At 39.6% G+C, this 16,988-nt stretch overlaps 1 protein-coding gene across 4 annotated transcripts in view; it reads right to left on the bottom strand.

Annotated features, from left to right (window-relative positions):
* Positions 1-16,988, bottom strand: part of VPS13A (vacuolar protein sorting 13 homolog A) — a 121,804-nt gene that overhangs the window by 86,500 nt on the left and 18,316 nt on the right. For all 4 annotated transcript variants that reach the window (XM_040540729.1, XM_040540730.1, XM_040540732.1 and 1 more), the window contains exons 15-22: positions 15,275-15,410; positions 14,473-14,567; positions 13,531-13,673; positions 11,765-11,966; positions 8,394-8,508; positions 5,212-5,348; positions 4,120-4,252; positions 3,181-3,298 (exon numbers count right to left, since the gene is read on the bottom strand). In XM_040540729.1, the coding sequence (XP_040396663.1) occupies positions 3,181-3,298; positions 4,120-4,252; positions 5,212-5,348; positions 8,394-8,508; positions 11,765-11,966; positions 13,531-13,673; positions 14,473-14,567; positions 15,275-15,410 (1,079 nt within the window). The remainder of the gene's footprint in view (positions 1-3,180; positions 3,299-4,119; positions 4,253-5,211; positions 5,349-8,393; positions 8,509-11,764; positions 11,967-13,530; positions 13,674-14,472; positions 14,568-15,274; positions 15,411-16,988) is intronic.

Raw genomic sequence — 16,988 nt, 5'->3', positions numbered from 1 at the left:
GCTATTTGCTCTTGGTGAGGGTTAAGATGTTAGTTTTGATCATTAACTCACTGTGGTATATGCTTATCACAATCAAACAGTTGTGAGATAGCACAGACACTCAGAAGCACCAGCTGATCTGCAAGAAATAATGCTTCAACAACAAAAGCAAATAGAAACCTTTTACTGTCATTTAAGAGACCATATGAGAATATGGAACACAAATAACATACATTATGGAAAAATTTCTCAGAATCAGTCTTGACAGAGATAAACAGCCAAAAGGAAAAGCACACCTGGTATGCACTTCTCTTTGTGTTGCATGCCATGACAAGTGGTAATATGATACAGCAATAGGTGCTTTCATTAAGAGCAGACACTCCTTAACCCAGGATATATTAGCATAACCCAATTACAAACCTACATTAAAACAACAGTCTGTTATATGACCACAGAAATGAAATCTCACTTTCTCTCCCTGGGCTTCCTGATGTACAACTCTCAAGAATTTGTCTTTTTAGTTCTCTTATCTAACCTTTTCCACCAAATAGAAAAGGTAAGGAGGAAAAGAGTACAATGTTTTACCATGTCAAGACATTAAAATTCAGAAGCTAGCTTCCCAGCTTTCCGGAAGGTGGCACCATTGTACCACAAAATCAATGCTCTGTATTCACAACACACAGCATTAGTGGTATGCATTATTTTACTTCTGAGTAAACAAATCCTAGATTCATAGGACAGAATACAGTCGTTTAGGTTGTAAAAGCCCTCTACAATCATATAGCCCAACCTTTAACCTAGCACTGCCATTAAACCATGTCACTAAGCTTGACAACTAGACGTATACTCCGTGATTCTGTGTTTTGAAGACCTCCAGGGATGGTGACTCAACTACTTCCCTATGCAGCCTGTTCCAATACTTCACAACCCCTACAGTGAAGAAATTTTTCCTAAAATCCAATCAAGACCTCCCATGGTGCCACTTAAGGCCATTTCCACTCTTGTCTTATCACTCGGCACTTGGGAGAAGAGACCAATCCCCACCTCACTACAGCCTCCTTTAAGGTAATTGTAGAGCATGGTAAGGTCTCCCAAAGCCTTTCCTCTAGGCTAAACAACCCCAACTCCCTCAGCTGCTCCTCCTAAGACTTGTTTTTCTAGACCCCTCACCAGCTTTGTTGCCCTTCTTTGGACACACTCTAGCACATCAACGTCCTTCTTGTAGCGAGGGGCCCCAAATCAAACACAGTATTGGAGGTGCAGCCTCACCAGAGCTGAGTACAGAGGAACAATCACTTCCCTAGTCCTGCTGGCCACACTATTTCTGATACAAGCCAGGATGCTGTTGGCCTTCTTGGCCTCCTGAGCACACTGCTGGCTCATGTTCAGCTGGCTATTGACCAATAGCCCCAGGTCCCTTTCCAGTCACTCTTCCCCCAGCCTGTAGGGTTGCATGGGGTTGTTGTGCCCCAGGTGCAGGACCTGGCACTTGGCTTTACTGAACCTCATACAGTTGGCCTTGGCCCATCACCCCAGCCTATCCAGATCCCTCTGCAGAATCCTCCTACCCTTGAACAGATTAACACTTGTGCCCAACTTAGTGTTGTCCTCAAACTTACTCAGGGTGCACTTGATCCCCTCATCCAGATCACTGATAAAGATATTGAAGAGAACTGGCCCCAGTACTGAGCCCTGGGGGACTCCACTAGTGACCAGACCAGACTGCAGCTGGATTTAACTCCATTCACCACAATTCTTTGGGTCCAGACACCCAGCCAGCTTTTAACCCAATGAAGCGTACACCAGTCCAAGCCATGAGCAGCCAGTTTCTCCAGGAGAATGCTGTGGGAAACAGTGTCAAAAGCCTTACTGAAGTCTAGGTAGACCACATCCACAGCTGTTCCCTCATCCACTGAGCACGTCACTTTGTCATAGAAGGAGATCAGGTTCGTCAAGCAGGACCTGCCTTTCATAAACCCATGCTGATTGGGCCTGATCACCTGGTTGCCCTGCAGATGCAGCATGATGGCACTCAAGATAATCTGCTCCATGAGCTTCCATGGCACCAAGGTTAGACTAATAGGCCTGGAGTTTCCCAGACACTCCTTCCAGACCTTCTTGCAGATGGGCATCATGTTTGCTAGCTGACAGTTGACTGGGACGTCCCCTGATAGGCAGGACTGCCGATAAATGATGGAAAGTGTCTTGGTGAGCACTTTTGACAACTCTCTCAGTACCTTTGCGTGTATCCCATCCAGCCCTAAAGACTTGCATACGTCTAAGTAGTTTAGCAGGTCGCTAACCATTTCCTTGCCAGTTATGAGGGCTTCACTCTGCTCCCCATCCCTATCTACCAGCTCAGGGTACAGGGTACCTGGAGAACAACTGGTCTTTATGATCTTCACATTCTTTGCAATTTTCATTTCATAAATTGCCCCCTGACTGTGCTAAACATTTTTCTGCCACGGCCTATGCCAATTTTTATGCCCACAAGTGCCTAGCTAAAATCTGAATTTCTAACAGTTTTAAGAATGAAGTGTAAGCTAGTTTGTTCTATCATGATTGTCCTAAAAACCATATTATGTTGTAATGCATTAATGGCACTTCAAAAACAATGGAATTTTTAACAAGTAGTGTCCTTGTCAGACATTAGTGAGGATGCTTTTTCCAAAATATGTGCAGAATTATCTTTGCCCTTCTGTCTCAGTGGTCTTGGACATCAAATTTGCTTCAACAGTAGCAACATGAAAACGCCTTCTGAGTACAACTTCCATAAGCAATAACTTTTCTGCTAAATAAGCCTAAGTGTACACTCTATGCATTAAGAGCTCTTTCCTTGAGAAGAGATCTGAGGTAGATAAACAACACTGACAAATAACCTAAACAAAAGTAACGGAGTAAGACAGCAAATCACTTTTCAAAATATTTTGTGATGTTTATAAGAGAGGCATTGTAAGTTCACATTTCCTGTCCCTCCATATTTCCAATGAGGACTAAAATGTGTATCAGAAAGACCTAATTTGGACTATGATTAGTATATTAAATAAAGTATTTAGGACGAAATGTGAATCTTAGAAGTGCGATACATGTGGCTGATGTAAACTAGCGTAAGAATTATAAATAGATACTTGATTATCTTTTCTTCTCCCCCTAAAAAAAACGTAATTTACTGTAAAATTCAAAAACAGGAACTAGACTTACTTGGGCATTCTTGCATCTGTGACAACCATAGCTCTGCTAAATTCCACTTTCACATCCAAGGGCTGCAAGATATGTTGAGATGAGTATTTCAGCTTACGAGCCTCTTGCCAGTTTTCATCTAGAGGAACAAAAAAATCCCTAGGCTTTGAAACTGAATGACATTTATTTTCATTACACATATTACGGAATTAAGGCACCTGATATTACTTAATATACATTGTTAAAAATTCAGGTGACAGAGTCTCTTTAATAGCTCTTCAATACATGCATACTGTACAGGATCAGGACTTCAGACACACTGCAGTACTTAACACTTTCCACTGTTAACATCTAAACATCTACCCAAACAATGATGCAGACTTCTAAGGACCTAATTCTTAACATGCATTGTACTAGGAGTTCAGGCTTTGGATTCTCCTCCGGAACTACAAGAATTAAATGTCTTAGACTTGTTTGATTCTGACTTTTTCTACATTGTTAGTTCACAAACTACTATTAGAAGTTTCCCTCAGTAAGGGATTCTGATCCTTTCTTCACCCTCACAAAATGATCATACCTGAAACTACTCATGTATTCTGCTTTTAATTTGGAGGGAAGTCAGACAAAGGCACTGAATGAAAATACATCATAAATTAATTACACTGTTGGAATAAGAGCAAAAGTATGTATTTATTACGCTCTAAATCAAATGAGACATTTTGGAGTCTTCAGAAACAGGGGTTTTGGTTCATCTATTTAGCAAAAGATAAGGTTGGAATCTAAGACCTAGATGTATGTTTTGGAAGTTCTTAATATGTTCACATGATGGAGTTTAAAATCTGAGTTTAGAGAAACATGTCCCAAAGATTCTCCACTGTTTCAGTTAAAAATACGAAGGTACATCAACTACTGAAATATTTTTAATCTATTAAAGACAGATTTACTTTTATGAATACTCACCATGTTTGCTGTAGAGTAACTGTATACTGGTGAGCTGGATATCAAAACTGTCATAAGCTCTTGACATTATATCTTCAATAGTGCTTTGTCCTACTTTAAGTTCCGACAAATCAGAACGACTTTTGCTTTTCATCTAAAAACCACAGTCACAAAAAAAAGCAGTAATTAATTTCGAAATAGTCAAAGTAGTAAGTCTATGAATACTTGATCCTACCATGACAAAAGATTAAATTTAAACCTTCATTATAAGGGCATAGTCTTAGAAACATCACAGCAGAGGAGATATCTAACACAAGCGGCTGTATCAAAACAAAAAATGGGAAGTACTAAACATCATTTCTTCAAGGAAAGAAAGAAATTAACATCTATCAAGTTTCATACAATATTTTGTACAGAAGGAATTTATTTTAATTCTCTTTAATAAGTGACTCACAATCCAGACAAGTCTCAAACTCTTTATAATCAGTAACATCATACTGTTCACTTTTCTATATATAAAAATATGGCATTAATCACCACAGTAGCACAATCTATTTTAAAATTTATCTATCTATTAAATTTAGGTGTGGCATTACCCTGTAACTTATTACACAAACTCTGAGTAAAACAGAAAAGGGGCTTTGGACCATTCATTATCGATGTTCAGTGTCTTAGCTTTAATATCAGTCATTATGTCTTTGATTCAGCTTTGGGTTACCCTTCTTTGGTATCTTACATTTGTATGTGCCCTCTCTGCTGTTCATCTCCAATGAAATGTGTCTATCATCCTTAGAATGTCTAATAATTTTTGCACTGATCTTTGTTTTTGTCAGAGCCAGACAGTGCTCAGTGTGAGGTTTATAACACTGAAAACAGTTTAAATATTCGTTTTTAAGACATTTCTCTTTTGAGTGCTACTGAATTATGACTACTTTCACATTAAAAATAATTAGTAGATTGAACACCCAGAATTACCAAATTAATATTGCCTGGGCAACCTTAAATAAGTCTAGGTACATATATGCACTGAGATACAATACATACAAATTCAAGAAACAACAAATCACGTAAAAGCCAAACATTTTTGCCAAGTTGCATCAGGTAAATACATACCTTAAGACTACCAAGATCCAAAAGGAGTAGATTTGATGTACAGTCATAGAATCCCTTTTGTGGAACAATTATGTATGAAGCCATGAGGTTAATTTTGAGGTCAAGAACTTTCTGGGTTTCGATAATATACAACAAACCTGAAAAACAATACAGTTAGTAAATATAGATAAATTAATCCACACAAAAACCACGGAATTAAAAGAAGCTATAAGAGAAATTCCTGCCTAACTTTAATGGAGCTGTGAACGCTATATAACTAGTTCTTCTTCAGCAAGACCCATAGCATCTGGAGTTGAAACTATTGAACATGAAGAATAGATCCACACTTCTCTAAGCAGAGAGTGCATACACACCCCCACCTATCTGTACTCTCTGCACAGTTACTCATCACCTTCAGTAAATCTCTTCTTTCTGCATGAATAGAGTTTTCATGCATGAAAGTTTTCTGCAAGAAGGAAGTTACTCCTTCATCTCCCATACCGCTACTGCCATCTAATTATCATGTTTAATTATAGGTACAGATGCTCTTTAAATTTCTTCTGAGCCAAAAACTACAGGATATCTTTAAAAGACCCACTAAATAGATGACATGGTGATGGCAAACAATGCTAATGCAGAAGTAGAAACAGTAACACAACATAGAAACATGCAATTCCAAAAAAAAAACTTCATACTGAGCAGAGGTGAAATGGTAACTGGAAAGTGTAATGCAACTTGACAATTGCGGAGATAACCCATTGTGCTCTGTAGATTCAGAAATTAACTTGCTCCAGCAGGTCTTACTGGAAGTGTCCAACTGTGGTTGTCAAACTGCCCGTATTTTTACTAATACGATACTGACATTTACACTGATTTTGCTGACTAGCATCTCTATCCTGACGATCAGCAAGTGCAAGGTCTTGCAAAAAATCTGTCCAAAAATTATTCAGCTGGTTGGGAGCTTCAGATTGTCAAAACATTTGAGATCAAATTCTCTCTTTTTTTTCCCCGCCTCATCTGAAGAGGAATGATGAGTCTCGCTTCATGTTAGCACTGAAAACTGCCTTATGATGCAGCCACAACCAGCTAAATGTTTATCAGATGTAACAAGTTAATCACAGAACTCGATGTAACAAGTGATCAAGATGACATCGCACTGCAGAACACCCACATCAGTAAGGAAAAGAAGTAAAGTGTAGAGAGGTTAGATTTCAAAACATGAAGTGATTGTACAAAACACATAGGAAACTTTGTTGTTCAACTCAGATATTAAGGAAGAAAGAAGTTAAAACTATTCCAACATTATCAATGGTTGTAGTGCCATAGGGCAGATAGACTAGTCAATGAAGAATTGGATGACACAGTACAGAATTTCCAAGGTAAAGTAACTTAGATTAATAAAAAGATTTTTTCAGTTTTCAATGCCTAACCATACTTGAGTGACTTTGAAGGTTCCAGAACAGCCTTTTTTATTTCCTTTGAAAAAAGAACTCAGTTAAGTGAGTCCATAAACAGCACTCTGGGAAGCCAGACTTCTGTAATGCCTTTCAGTGGTACTGAAACTTATTACTATTTTGGAGTAGAGAGTACCTTCAGCTCTATAGTTCACAGGTCCCCAGTATTTTCCAGCTATCTTTTACTGCTTGAAAGACACGTGTAAAATATTCTTTATTGAGAAGGACATCAAGTCTGAACATATCAATGATATGACTCTTTTTTCTTTTTTTTAATTCTACCTCTGATCAGCAGAATACTGTGCTGCAAGGGACTATGTTAATCTGTCTTCTTTCCCTGAATCTCAGCCTAGATTTTACAAGCAACACACCACGTATTTTTAGAAATTTCAGTTGGGTTTTTCATTCATGAAAGAAACAAGCTTTTGGATTACTATTGGCAACTCAATATTTTTGAAGAAGTAAGAGTTATTGGTAGGGATATACCTCTGAAGTTATGCTATATCTAAGTTGTAACTGAAGCACAGCAGCATTTCTTATTTCCACAAATAAATTAATCATGCTCAGAATCAGTGTTCAATTATAATGAGTAGACAGCCAAGCATATTGCAATTAAGCAAATTTTTTTTTTCAAAATAATCTCAGGAATGACCTGGGATATCAATATATTCAATACTGCTGGAGAAGTTTCTGACAGGAAAGATGAGCAAGATGATCCACCTAACTATAGACTTGTTACTTTGACTTCGGTCCTTAATTAAACAGTATAAAGGCTTGCACACAGTTCAGCCAAAGAAGAACTAACAAGTAGAAATATAATTGATGCCCAATTTCATTCCTGATACTAGATTGATAAAAGAAATACACTGTACTTGAGTTTTCTCTGATTTCTTTAACTTATTATTATGGAACGTTCATATGTTAATTTAAATATTAACATATTACAGATTTAAATGAGGTAAAACTCACACTGTTTTTTTTTTTCTTTTAAAAAGAATTTATATGTGAAAACTCCCCTTAGAACCCTCTCCCACACACAAGTCAAAGACAGGACACTGAGCTGGACACACCTCTGACCTAGAGTGCCTCAGACACCCTTACTCATACAAGGTAGTTCCACATATCTCAGTATTTGTCTCAAACGTATTTACCATTTTCATACATATGTTGAAATACAAGACCTCCAGAGATAAAAATTTAAGATTTTTTAAGATAATTTAAGATTAAGAAATTAAAATGAGGGGAATGGCTTCAATGCTGAGTAACTGAAAGCCAGATATAGTTTATATGACTTCAGTCGGTCAAGATCAAAATCAACATTCGCCTATAAATGAAGAATGTGTGCTGAAAAGCAACAACTCTGAAAAGGATTTAAGAATTTTATCAGACAACCGATATCTCAGTATCATCAAGAATAAGACACAATTAAGGTTATTTAGATACTCAGATGAACAAAAACGGAAAAGCTGGAATTAACAAACTGTTTTACCTCTGTATGGAATCCAACTGTATAAATATTGAAACACTACCTCAGGGCATGGAGCATATTTACAAAGGAAGTTGAAAAAGATACAGACATAGAATTGTCCAATTCCTACAACAAATTATTTGTAACAAGATCAAAGCATTCAACTTATTTGTTTTATTACAAACCTATGACTTGGGTCAATGCATCCCCATATAGAAAGATATTAAATATTTTCATACTTGTAGAATCTAAAATTCGTCAGAAGAGCATGCAGCACTTGCCTGTTGATGTTTTCTCACGAAATTCTTCAAGCTTCATCAAAGTTGCAGATGTCAATTGCTCTAAATGTACGTTTTTTGGAGGCCTGAAGAAATCTATTAAGCTATTTATTGTTCTCTGTTAAAATAAAGCAACAATTAAACATGGCAAATTTAACAGAATCATAGATTGGTTTGGGTTGGAAGGGACCTTACAGATCATTGAATTCCAACTCCCCTGCCATGGGCAGTGACAACTCCCACTAGATGAGGTTGCTCAAAGCTTCATCCAACCTGGCCTTGAACACTTCCAGAGATGGGAATCCACAGCTTCTCTGGGAAACCAGGTCCAGTGCCTCACCACCCTCAGAGTAAAGAATTTTCTCCTTATATATAATCTAAATCTCTCCTCTTTTAGATTAAAGAGATTCACTCTTGTCTGATCACTCCACTCCCTAACAAAAGAGTCCCTCTCCTGCTTTCCTGTAGGTCCCCTTTAGGTATTGGAAGGATGCTATAAGGTCTCCCCGGAGTCTCCTCTTCTCCAGGCTGAACAACCCCAATTCCCTCAGCCTGTCTTCCTAGAAGTGCTCTAGCTCCTTGACCATCTCTGTGGCACTCATCTGGACTTGTTCTAATATGTCTATGTCTTTCTTGTGCTGGGGGCCCCAGAACTGAACACAGTACTCCAGGTAGGGTCTCATGAGAGCAGAGTAGAAGGGGAGAATCGCCACCCTTGCCCTGCTGACCCTGCTTCTTTTAAAGCAGCCCAGGATACAGGTTGCTTTCTGGGCTGCAAGCACACATTGCTGGCTCATGTTCAGCTTCTCAGCAACCAATACCACGAGATCCTTCTCAGGGCTGCTCTCAATCCATTCTCCACCCAGCCTGTATCTGTGCTTAGGATTGCCTGAACCAGATGCAGAACCTCACACTTGACCTTGCTGAACCTCATGAGGTTCACACAGGCCCACCTCTCCAGCCTGTACAGGTCCCTCTGGATGGCATCCCTTCCCTCCAGCGTTTCACCGACACCACACAGCTTGGTGTCATTGGCAAACTTGATGAGGGTGCATTCAATCCCACTGTCCATGTCACTAACAAAAATGCTAAACAGTGCTGGTCCCAGTACTAATCCCTGAGGAACACCACTTGTTACTGATCTCCACTTGGACATTGAGCTGTGGACCACAACTCTTTGAGTGCAACCATCCAGCCAATTCCTTTCCCACCAAGTGGTCCATCCATCAAATCCATGTGTCTCCAACTTAGAGACAAGGATATGATGGTGGACAGTGTCAAATGCTTTGCACAAGTCCAGGTAGATGACATCAGCTGCTCTTCCCCTCTCCACCAATGCTGTAACTCTGTCACAGAAGGCCGCAAGATTTGTCAGGCATGATCTGCCCTTAGTCAAGTCATGTTGGCTGTCACCAAGTACCTCCTTATTTTCCATGTGCCTTCACAGAGTCTTCAGGAGGATCCGCCCCATAATCTTGCCATGCACAGAGGTGAGATTAACTGGCCTGTAGTTCACCGGGTCCTCCTTTTTTCCCCTTTTTAAAAATGGGGGTTATGTTTCCCCTTTTCCAGTCACTGGGAACTCCACCACACTGCCACAACTTCTCAGATATGATGGACAGTGGCTTAGCAACCACATCTACCACTTCCCCGAGGGCCCACAGATGCATCTCATCAGGTCCCATGGACTTATGCACGTTCATATTCCTCAGATGGTCTCAAACCTGGTCTTCTCCTACACTGGGTAGTTCTTCATTCTACCAGTCCTTGCCTTTGCCTTCTGGGGCCTCAGCCATGCAGCTGCAGCTTGTGCCAGTGAAGACTGAGGCAAAATAGTCATTGAGTATCTCAGCCTTCTCCATATTCTGGGTAACCAGGTTTCCCATTTCCTTCTGGAGGGGGCCCACCATTTCCTTAGTCTTCCTTTAATCACTTACGTACCTAATAGAAGCTGTTCTTGTTGCCTTTGACATTCCTGGCCAAATTTAATTGCAACAGGGCTTTGGCTTTCCTAACCTGATTCCTGCTGCTCAGACATTTTCTCTGTATTCCCATCAGGCTTCCCATCCTTGCTTCCACTCTCTGCAGGCCTCCTTTTTCTGATCGAGTTTGGCCAGGAGCTCCTTGTTCATCCATGCAGGTCTCCTAGCTTTTTTGCCCAACTTCCCCTTTGCTGGAAAGCATCGCTCCTGAGTTTGGAGGAGATGATCTCTGAATATTAGCCAGCTTTCTTGGGCCCCTCTTCCCTTCAGGGCTTTGGCCCATGGTACCCTTCTACCAAGCAGATCCCTCAAGAGGCCAAAGTCTGCTTTCCAAAAGTCCAGGTCAGCAAGCTTGCTGTGCCCCCTCCTCGCTGCCCTCTGAATGCAAAACTGCACCATTTCATGATCACTGCAGCCAAGGCTGCCCTTCAGCTTCTCATTCCCTACCAGACCCTCCTTGTTGGCGAGAATGAAGTCTGGCATAGCACCTCTCCTTGTGGGCCCCTCTATCACTTGCAGAAGGAAGTTGTCATCAGTGCATTCCGGGGCTCTCCTGGACTGCCTATGCCCTGCTGTGCTGTCCCTCCAACAGGTACCACGCTGCTTGAAGCACCCACTGAGGACCAGAGAGCTTGCATATGTGAGGCTGCTTCTGTCTGCCTATAGAGGGCCTCGTCTGCTTGGTCTTCCTGATCAGGTGGCCTGTAGCACACTCCCACTCTAAGGTCCGCTGTCCCTGCCCTCCCTGGAATCCTGACCCACAAGCTCTCTCTCAGCTCCTCACCCATCCCCAGGCAGACCTACATGCACTCCAGCTGCTCACTGACGCACGGGGTGATGCCCCCCTCCTTGCTTCCCTCGCCTGGCCTTCCTAAACAGCCTGCATCCTTCCAAACTCGAGTCGTGGGAGCCATCTGTCCCACCACGTCTCTGTAATGCCAATGAGAACAAAGCCCTGCAGGCACGCGTACATCTCTAACTCCTCTTCTTTACTCCCCATGCTACTTGTGTTAGCATAGAGACATTTAAGTTGGGCCCCTGATGAAACTGACTCACTGGCTGGAGTGGCTGGAATTCCCTTGTGCTGCTCTTCAGGTGCTCTCCTGCTGACCCATGACCCTTCCCCAGGCTCTGGGCGTCTATCTTTGGCACTTGCATCAAACTGGGAGTGGGATGGATTGAGGTTCTCCTCCCCTGGCAACTCTAGTTTAAAGCCCTCTTCACCAGCTTGGCAAGCCTGTGACCAAAGATGCTCTTCCCCTTTCCTGGCAGGTGGATCCCATCAGCCCCCAGTCGACCAGGTTTGTCAGAGCAAGTCCCATGCTCCAAGTAGCTGTTTTACTATTATGTAAGCTTTTTCAAGATACATAGTTCATTTTAATATTTACTTACTGCATCATATATTATTTCCAGTGGCTGTGATTCAATTCTAAGCCTCTGATCTGCCTTCTCATCCAAAGGATTAGTCTCAAATGTTATGCTTAAGAGTGAGGTACTATTGTCTGAATAGACTGTTCGAGAAGATAGCAGACAGGGTGTACAGTTTTCTCGGGACATGCCCGTAACTTCAAGTGAGGTTACTTTCGTTTCAAATCTGGAGAAAAAAAAAAGAAAGAAGATGAGCGGCATGTTCAGACGTAATATCCATATATGCAATTAGATTATAAGAGTATAAAAGTAAAAGGAACTGAAAAAAAAATCAAAACACCTGCACATCACCTCTAACCATCCTCAAATATAAATAGCTTAGTCTAAGGATATCTGTATATCTGTGCGTTACCTGTTCTTCATTTCATTATCTTTTGTGTCTATTAGCTACACTTGAGTAAAGTGAGTAAGAAAGGGAATCCAAATTATTCACCTCACATTTTTCATGAGAAGAGGTGTCAGGATAGGGAACAAAGATGCAAATGGAAGTTCTGTAGAATGAGTTCAAAAATTAAATGGCAGTGTTTATACCGGGGAACACTGACACAGCAAAGAGGAGTGGGTTCCAGTGCAGAGAGTAAAAGAGAATCCACAAGAGGTGTACAAGATTAATAGTCTCATTACTACTGGATAATCTGGAGTATTCTTTTTAGGTTTGGGATTTATTTTTCCTATCACCCAGACTACCTCTTTAACAGTTCTCAGCTGAAGATCTTAATGTCTCAACACTCAAAAAGGTTTCCCTGTACAACTGTAATATTTTCTCCCTTTTTTTCAAGATGACAGCATTAGCATGGCCGTTTAGATGCTCAAGAGACTGAACAGAAACGATGCACAAAAAATATTTTTAACACTATGCAAAATCAATATTATCTTAGTATAACCTAATATGCCCCAAAGCAAAGAGGACAAAGTTAAAAACATGAAGTCTATCCTTCCCCAGAATTTAAGTCGTATTTGAAATGTAAATCAAATATTTCACATATCACTGCTTTTTGTCCTCTAGTGTGAGAATGTGAAAACAAGTCAAAATCATCAGTTACAGTTTTCTTCTGCAAATCTAGAAATTGAACTAAAAATGTGAGAACTTTTCAGTCATGTTAGAATAGAATAGTTCAGCTGTAAAGGGCTGTCTGCCAGCCAGATGTAGCTCCATTCACTACAGCCCTTTGAGCCCTTTGAGCTCTACCATCAAGCCAGTTCACCACCTAGAGTAGCATGAACCCATTCATCTCACAGTTGGATTGTTTGTCCAGAACACTGTGAGGGACAGTATCAAAGGCCTTACTGAAATCCAGAAGGACTACTGCTTTCCCTTCATCCACCAAGCATGTGACCTTATCATAGCAGGAGATCAAATTATTAAGGCTTGATGCCTTCACACCAGCAGTTATGAGATAACTTTGTTCAGATTAAGTTTCAAAAGGAGTAACAGACATTTTTCAAGGCAAAAAAAAAAGTTAGTAATGGGATTGCTTGTGTATAACAATTATGAACTGGTTAAACAGAAGATGTGTACTGGCACAAAAAAATCTGAAGATGGAGAACTTATTTCTGGAAACAATATCCATTCACTTTGTCCACTGGTTGCATGAAGATTCAGCTCCCTAACTGCACAACAAATCAAAGTGAAAAACGGAAGTTAAACGTCATTAAAGGGTCTTATAATGTCTGTTAGCCATCATCAACATTGCACAAGAAGCAAAAACAGTTTGACAGACAAAACTCACCTTATTGCTTGTGCACCTGGCCGTTGCGTGAATACTGTACTCAAGCTATCTAACGTAAATTTTACCAGCTCAGGGGTTTGCTTGTTTTCTCTTATTGATATAGACATGCTTAATAGTTTCACAGACAACTTCATGGCTTCATACTAGATACGCAAGAAAAATGACAGTGAATTACAAAATACATTTGAACAAAGCTTATGAAGTGGTGAAAATTTTTCTAGTATTACAAGTAGCTTTCACCCTAGATAGTAACAAGTAATTCCCAAATAGTCACTATGAAGAGGCAGGGTTAGAGTAAGGGTTGACTGTGCTTGCAAACATATGCCTTTGATATAGAGGTCTCTGTATCACATTTTGATAAAAAGGGTGTTTGACAGAGCTGGAAGGCAGTCTGTTGTACTGTGCATGGTATCTCACCTAAAGATGACTTATCAGGCTATTTCTGAATGGTTCAAAGATGTTCTTCTTTCCTATTACAGTCCTTCAATCATCTCTTTCCTTACCTACTCAGCTAGTCCAATCATCTCTTTCCTCATCTACTCACCCACTCCGCCTACTATAATTTATGTTTAAGAGCCTAGCAAAGCAGTTAATGTACTTTCCTTAAGAGTTTCTGACTATTGTAAGAGGATATATGAAATATTTCAGAATTTAAACAACAATATACTACTTTTGTGATTTTATTCTAACTTAATTGGGCAAGATTTCATTCTGAGCTTTTCCAGAATATTCAAAGTAAGCTCTATAACCACTCTCATGTAACTATACCTAAGTATGTTCCGTTCAAAGGCAGCAGGCAGTAACTTAATTTAAAAGTGTCATGACATTACTCAAATATAGAGACAGAGTTTCAAGTAATTTTAAAAGCGATACCCTATCACCCTTAGATTTTGGCTTCTAGTATAAAATTAGTAGTTGTTTAACACTGTATTTATATCTTACTGATTTTGGAAGCGTTGGATCCACAGCTGTTTCACTATATCCAATTGCTGCATAAAGTTTAGCTTTCTCTTCAAGTGTCATCAGCTCTTCAAGACCTGTGACATGCAATAGGTTAAACACAATATAGGTATCTGAAAAACACAAATATTGCTATATATTTTCAAGTATTTGGTAGCTAGCTCTGCAGCTTATGGTAGATACTGCCAACAATGCCCAGAATCAGTAAAAGCAAAAAAATTACATTTAAAGCAAAGTCTTAAGTCTCCTAAATTGTGCTTTAAAACGCAGTTACACATGTATTTTGAACTATTTCATTTCCTACCTTGCTAACAAAGCAAACACCTTTCTTGGCTTGACTTCTGTGCTTCAGAACATTTATTAGGTGCTCTGTACTTAAGTGAATCATACTCTAATACACTGCATGAAATAGCCAAATTAGAAAAATAATGGAAATAAAATTGCTTACATTCTGTTAACTGTTACTGTTTTTTAGCATTTCAACCCCCACCCCGACCCCACCCCAGTACTCTATGCGGACAATTGCTAAAACTGGGAAAGGAGAAAGCACAAATCAAAGAGAATTCAGAAACAGCTATGGAAGGAAGTACAAGATATCACTGTAGTAAGTATGTTATAACCTCATCAGCAAAAAAAAAAGGGGGGGGGGATAAGAGAAAACGCAAATGCCTAACAACTAGTAGCCCAAGTGTTAAAAAAAACAACTCTGAAACTGTTTTTAAGGACCTATTATTCTAATAAGTAATTTTCAATAACAGAAAAAAATAGCAATAAATGAACATACTTGAACCCTTTACTTCTTGTTTCTGTTCCTCCTTTTTTTCACCTGACCAGCCCCATATCCAACTAAACCAGCCACCAGAATTTTCATCATCTTGTTTTACTCCTGGTCTGTATATTTTTAATCCAGCTTTAGTTGCCTGAAATTATCAAACATATGCAAGTAATTTTCTTCACGCTTCTGTCTTCTTACTTGGATAAAATCAATCACCTTTCTCAACAAAAAGAGTGAATAAAAGTTAATTGATTTTAAGACAATAAATGTTTCTTACACAGATTTTCTCTCTAGCTCTCCCCCACACACAAACACACACAAAACCCAAACGCTCCAACTTTATGTGGTTCTCTGCATTAAAACAGTGCCCTTAAAAAGAATAATTAAAAACAGATGTGAGGCACTAAATAGTTAGCACAGGCCAAATTTTAAATGATCCCTATATTTTTCATTTCAAGGTGGATGTCCAAAACAGCATGGAAAAACAAACAAACAAAAAAATATTACTTCAGTAATAAAATATTTACTCTGAAGAATAGAAGAACACATTTCTGGATCTGATACATATAACTACAACAGTACAAATGCCCTGCCTTCTCCCAGTTTGATTATTTCAACAGCTAGGAGACATCTTGCCTGATGTCAGTGATGACTTTAATACTGGGTCCTCAGAGAAAGTACAACCTACATCACGAATTGACCACTGGTTGGCATAAATGATGGCAAATGCACATCAAGCTATCTAAGAGACAGATTAGCTCTCAAACCATAGCAGACCATACCATCTAAGTATTTTTGTGACTAATATAATCACAAAAGACAAACTCTTAGAGATCAGCCTTGACTTTAGAGATGTTCTAGTGAATGTGATACCTAAAGTCAGTGACATAGGGATTCCTTCTCAGTGTTTAAACAGATGTCTCTGACACATATGCCAACTATGGAAAACAGCTAGCAATAAACCAGAACCTTCTTTTAGGGATTTGCTACATTTATCCACTGAAGAGCAGTTGCACGCAGGCCTCACTATAAAAACATAAAGGCTTCAGAACTGGTACTATTGCTTTACCTAAGACGAATGATGCAGAACATCAGCTAATGAACACCAGATCTCAAAAACTTTGCACAAAATCATCCAGCGTTCTTTTTTAAAAAGGATACCAAGTTATCATGCAGTTGTCAGAGAACAAATGAACCAAGGAAAGAATGGACAAAATGTTTAAAAAAATGCTGTTAAACCTCTAAAATTTGAGATTTCTAGGACACCAAGGAGTAGGTGTTCAAGGACAACTTCCATAAACATGAAATGACACATAAAGGCATGATTCCTTATATGTCTGAGGCTACAGCTGGCACCAGAGCCCAAGGAAGAAAGCATATAGAAGGAAGGGAGGAAAACTGTACTTATACAAGGATATAGAAAATTTCTTTGCGTGATATGAAGTTCACCCTTTCTGAAGAAATCCTGTTGAGCTTTTCCCCTGCCTCATTTACAGTGGCCTTGAAATGAATATAAGCCCAGTCTATAGAAGTATTGTTGGCAAGGTAAACTTTTCTGCTTAAGAAAAAGGGAGAACCAAGAGTAACATTATCTATTCTGATTTAAGTGAATCATCTATAAAGTTTTCTCCAGACTGAAAGCACAAGAATTTCTCAGGCTGATACAGGGACTTGACCACTGAAGCTGGTTTTTGGTGCAGAGGGTGCTAGTGATAAAGGTTAA

This window comes from Cygnus olor, chromosome Z, assembly GCF_009769625.2.
Source record: "Cygnus olor isolate bCygOlo1 chromosome Z, bCygOlo1.pri.v2, whole genome shotgun sequence".
Classification (NCBI taxonomy): domain Eukaryota; kingdom Metazoa; phylum Chordata; class Aves; order Anseriformes; family Anatidae; genus Cygnus; species Cygnus olor.
Note: the sequence above shows the minus strand (reverse complement) of the source record. Positions and strands in the feature narration are given on the sequence as shown.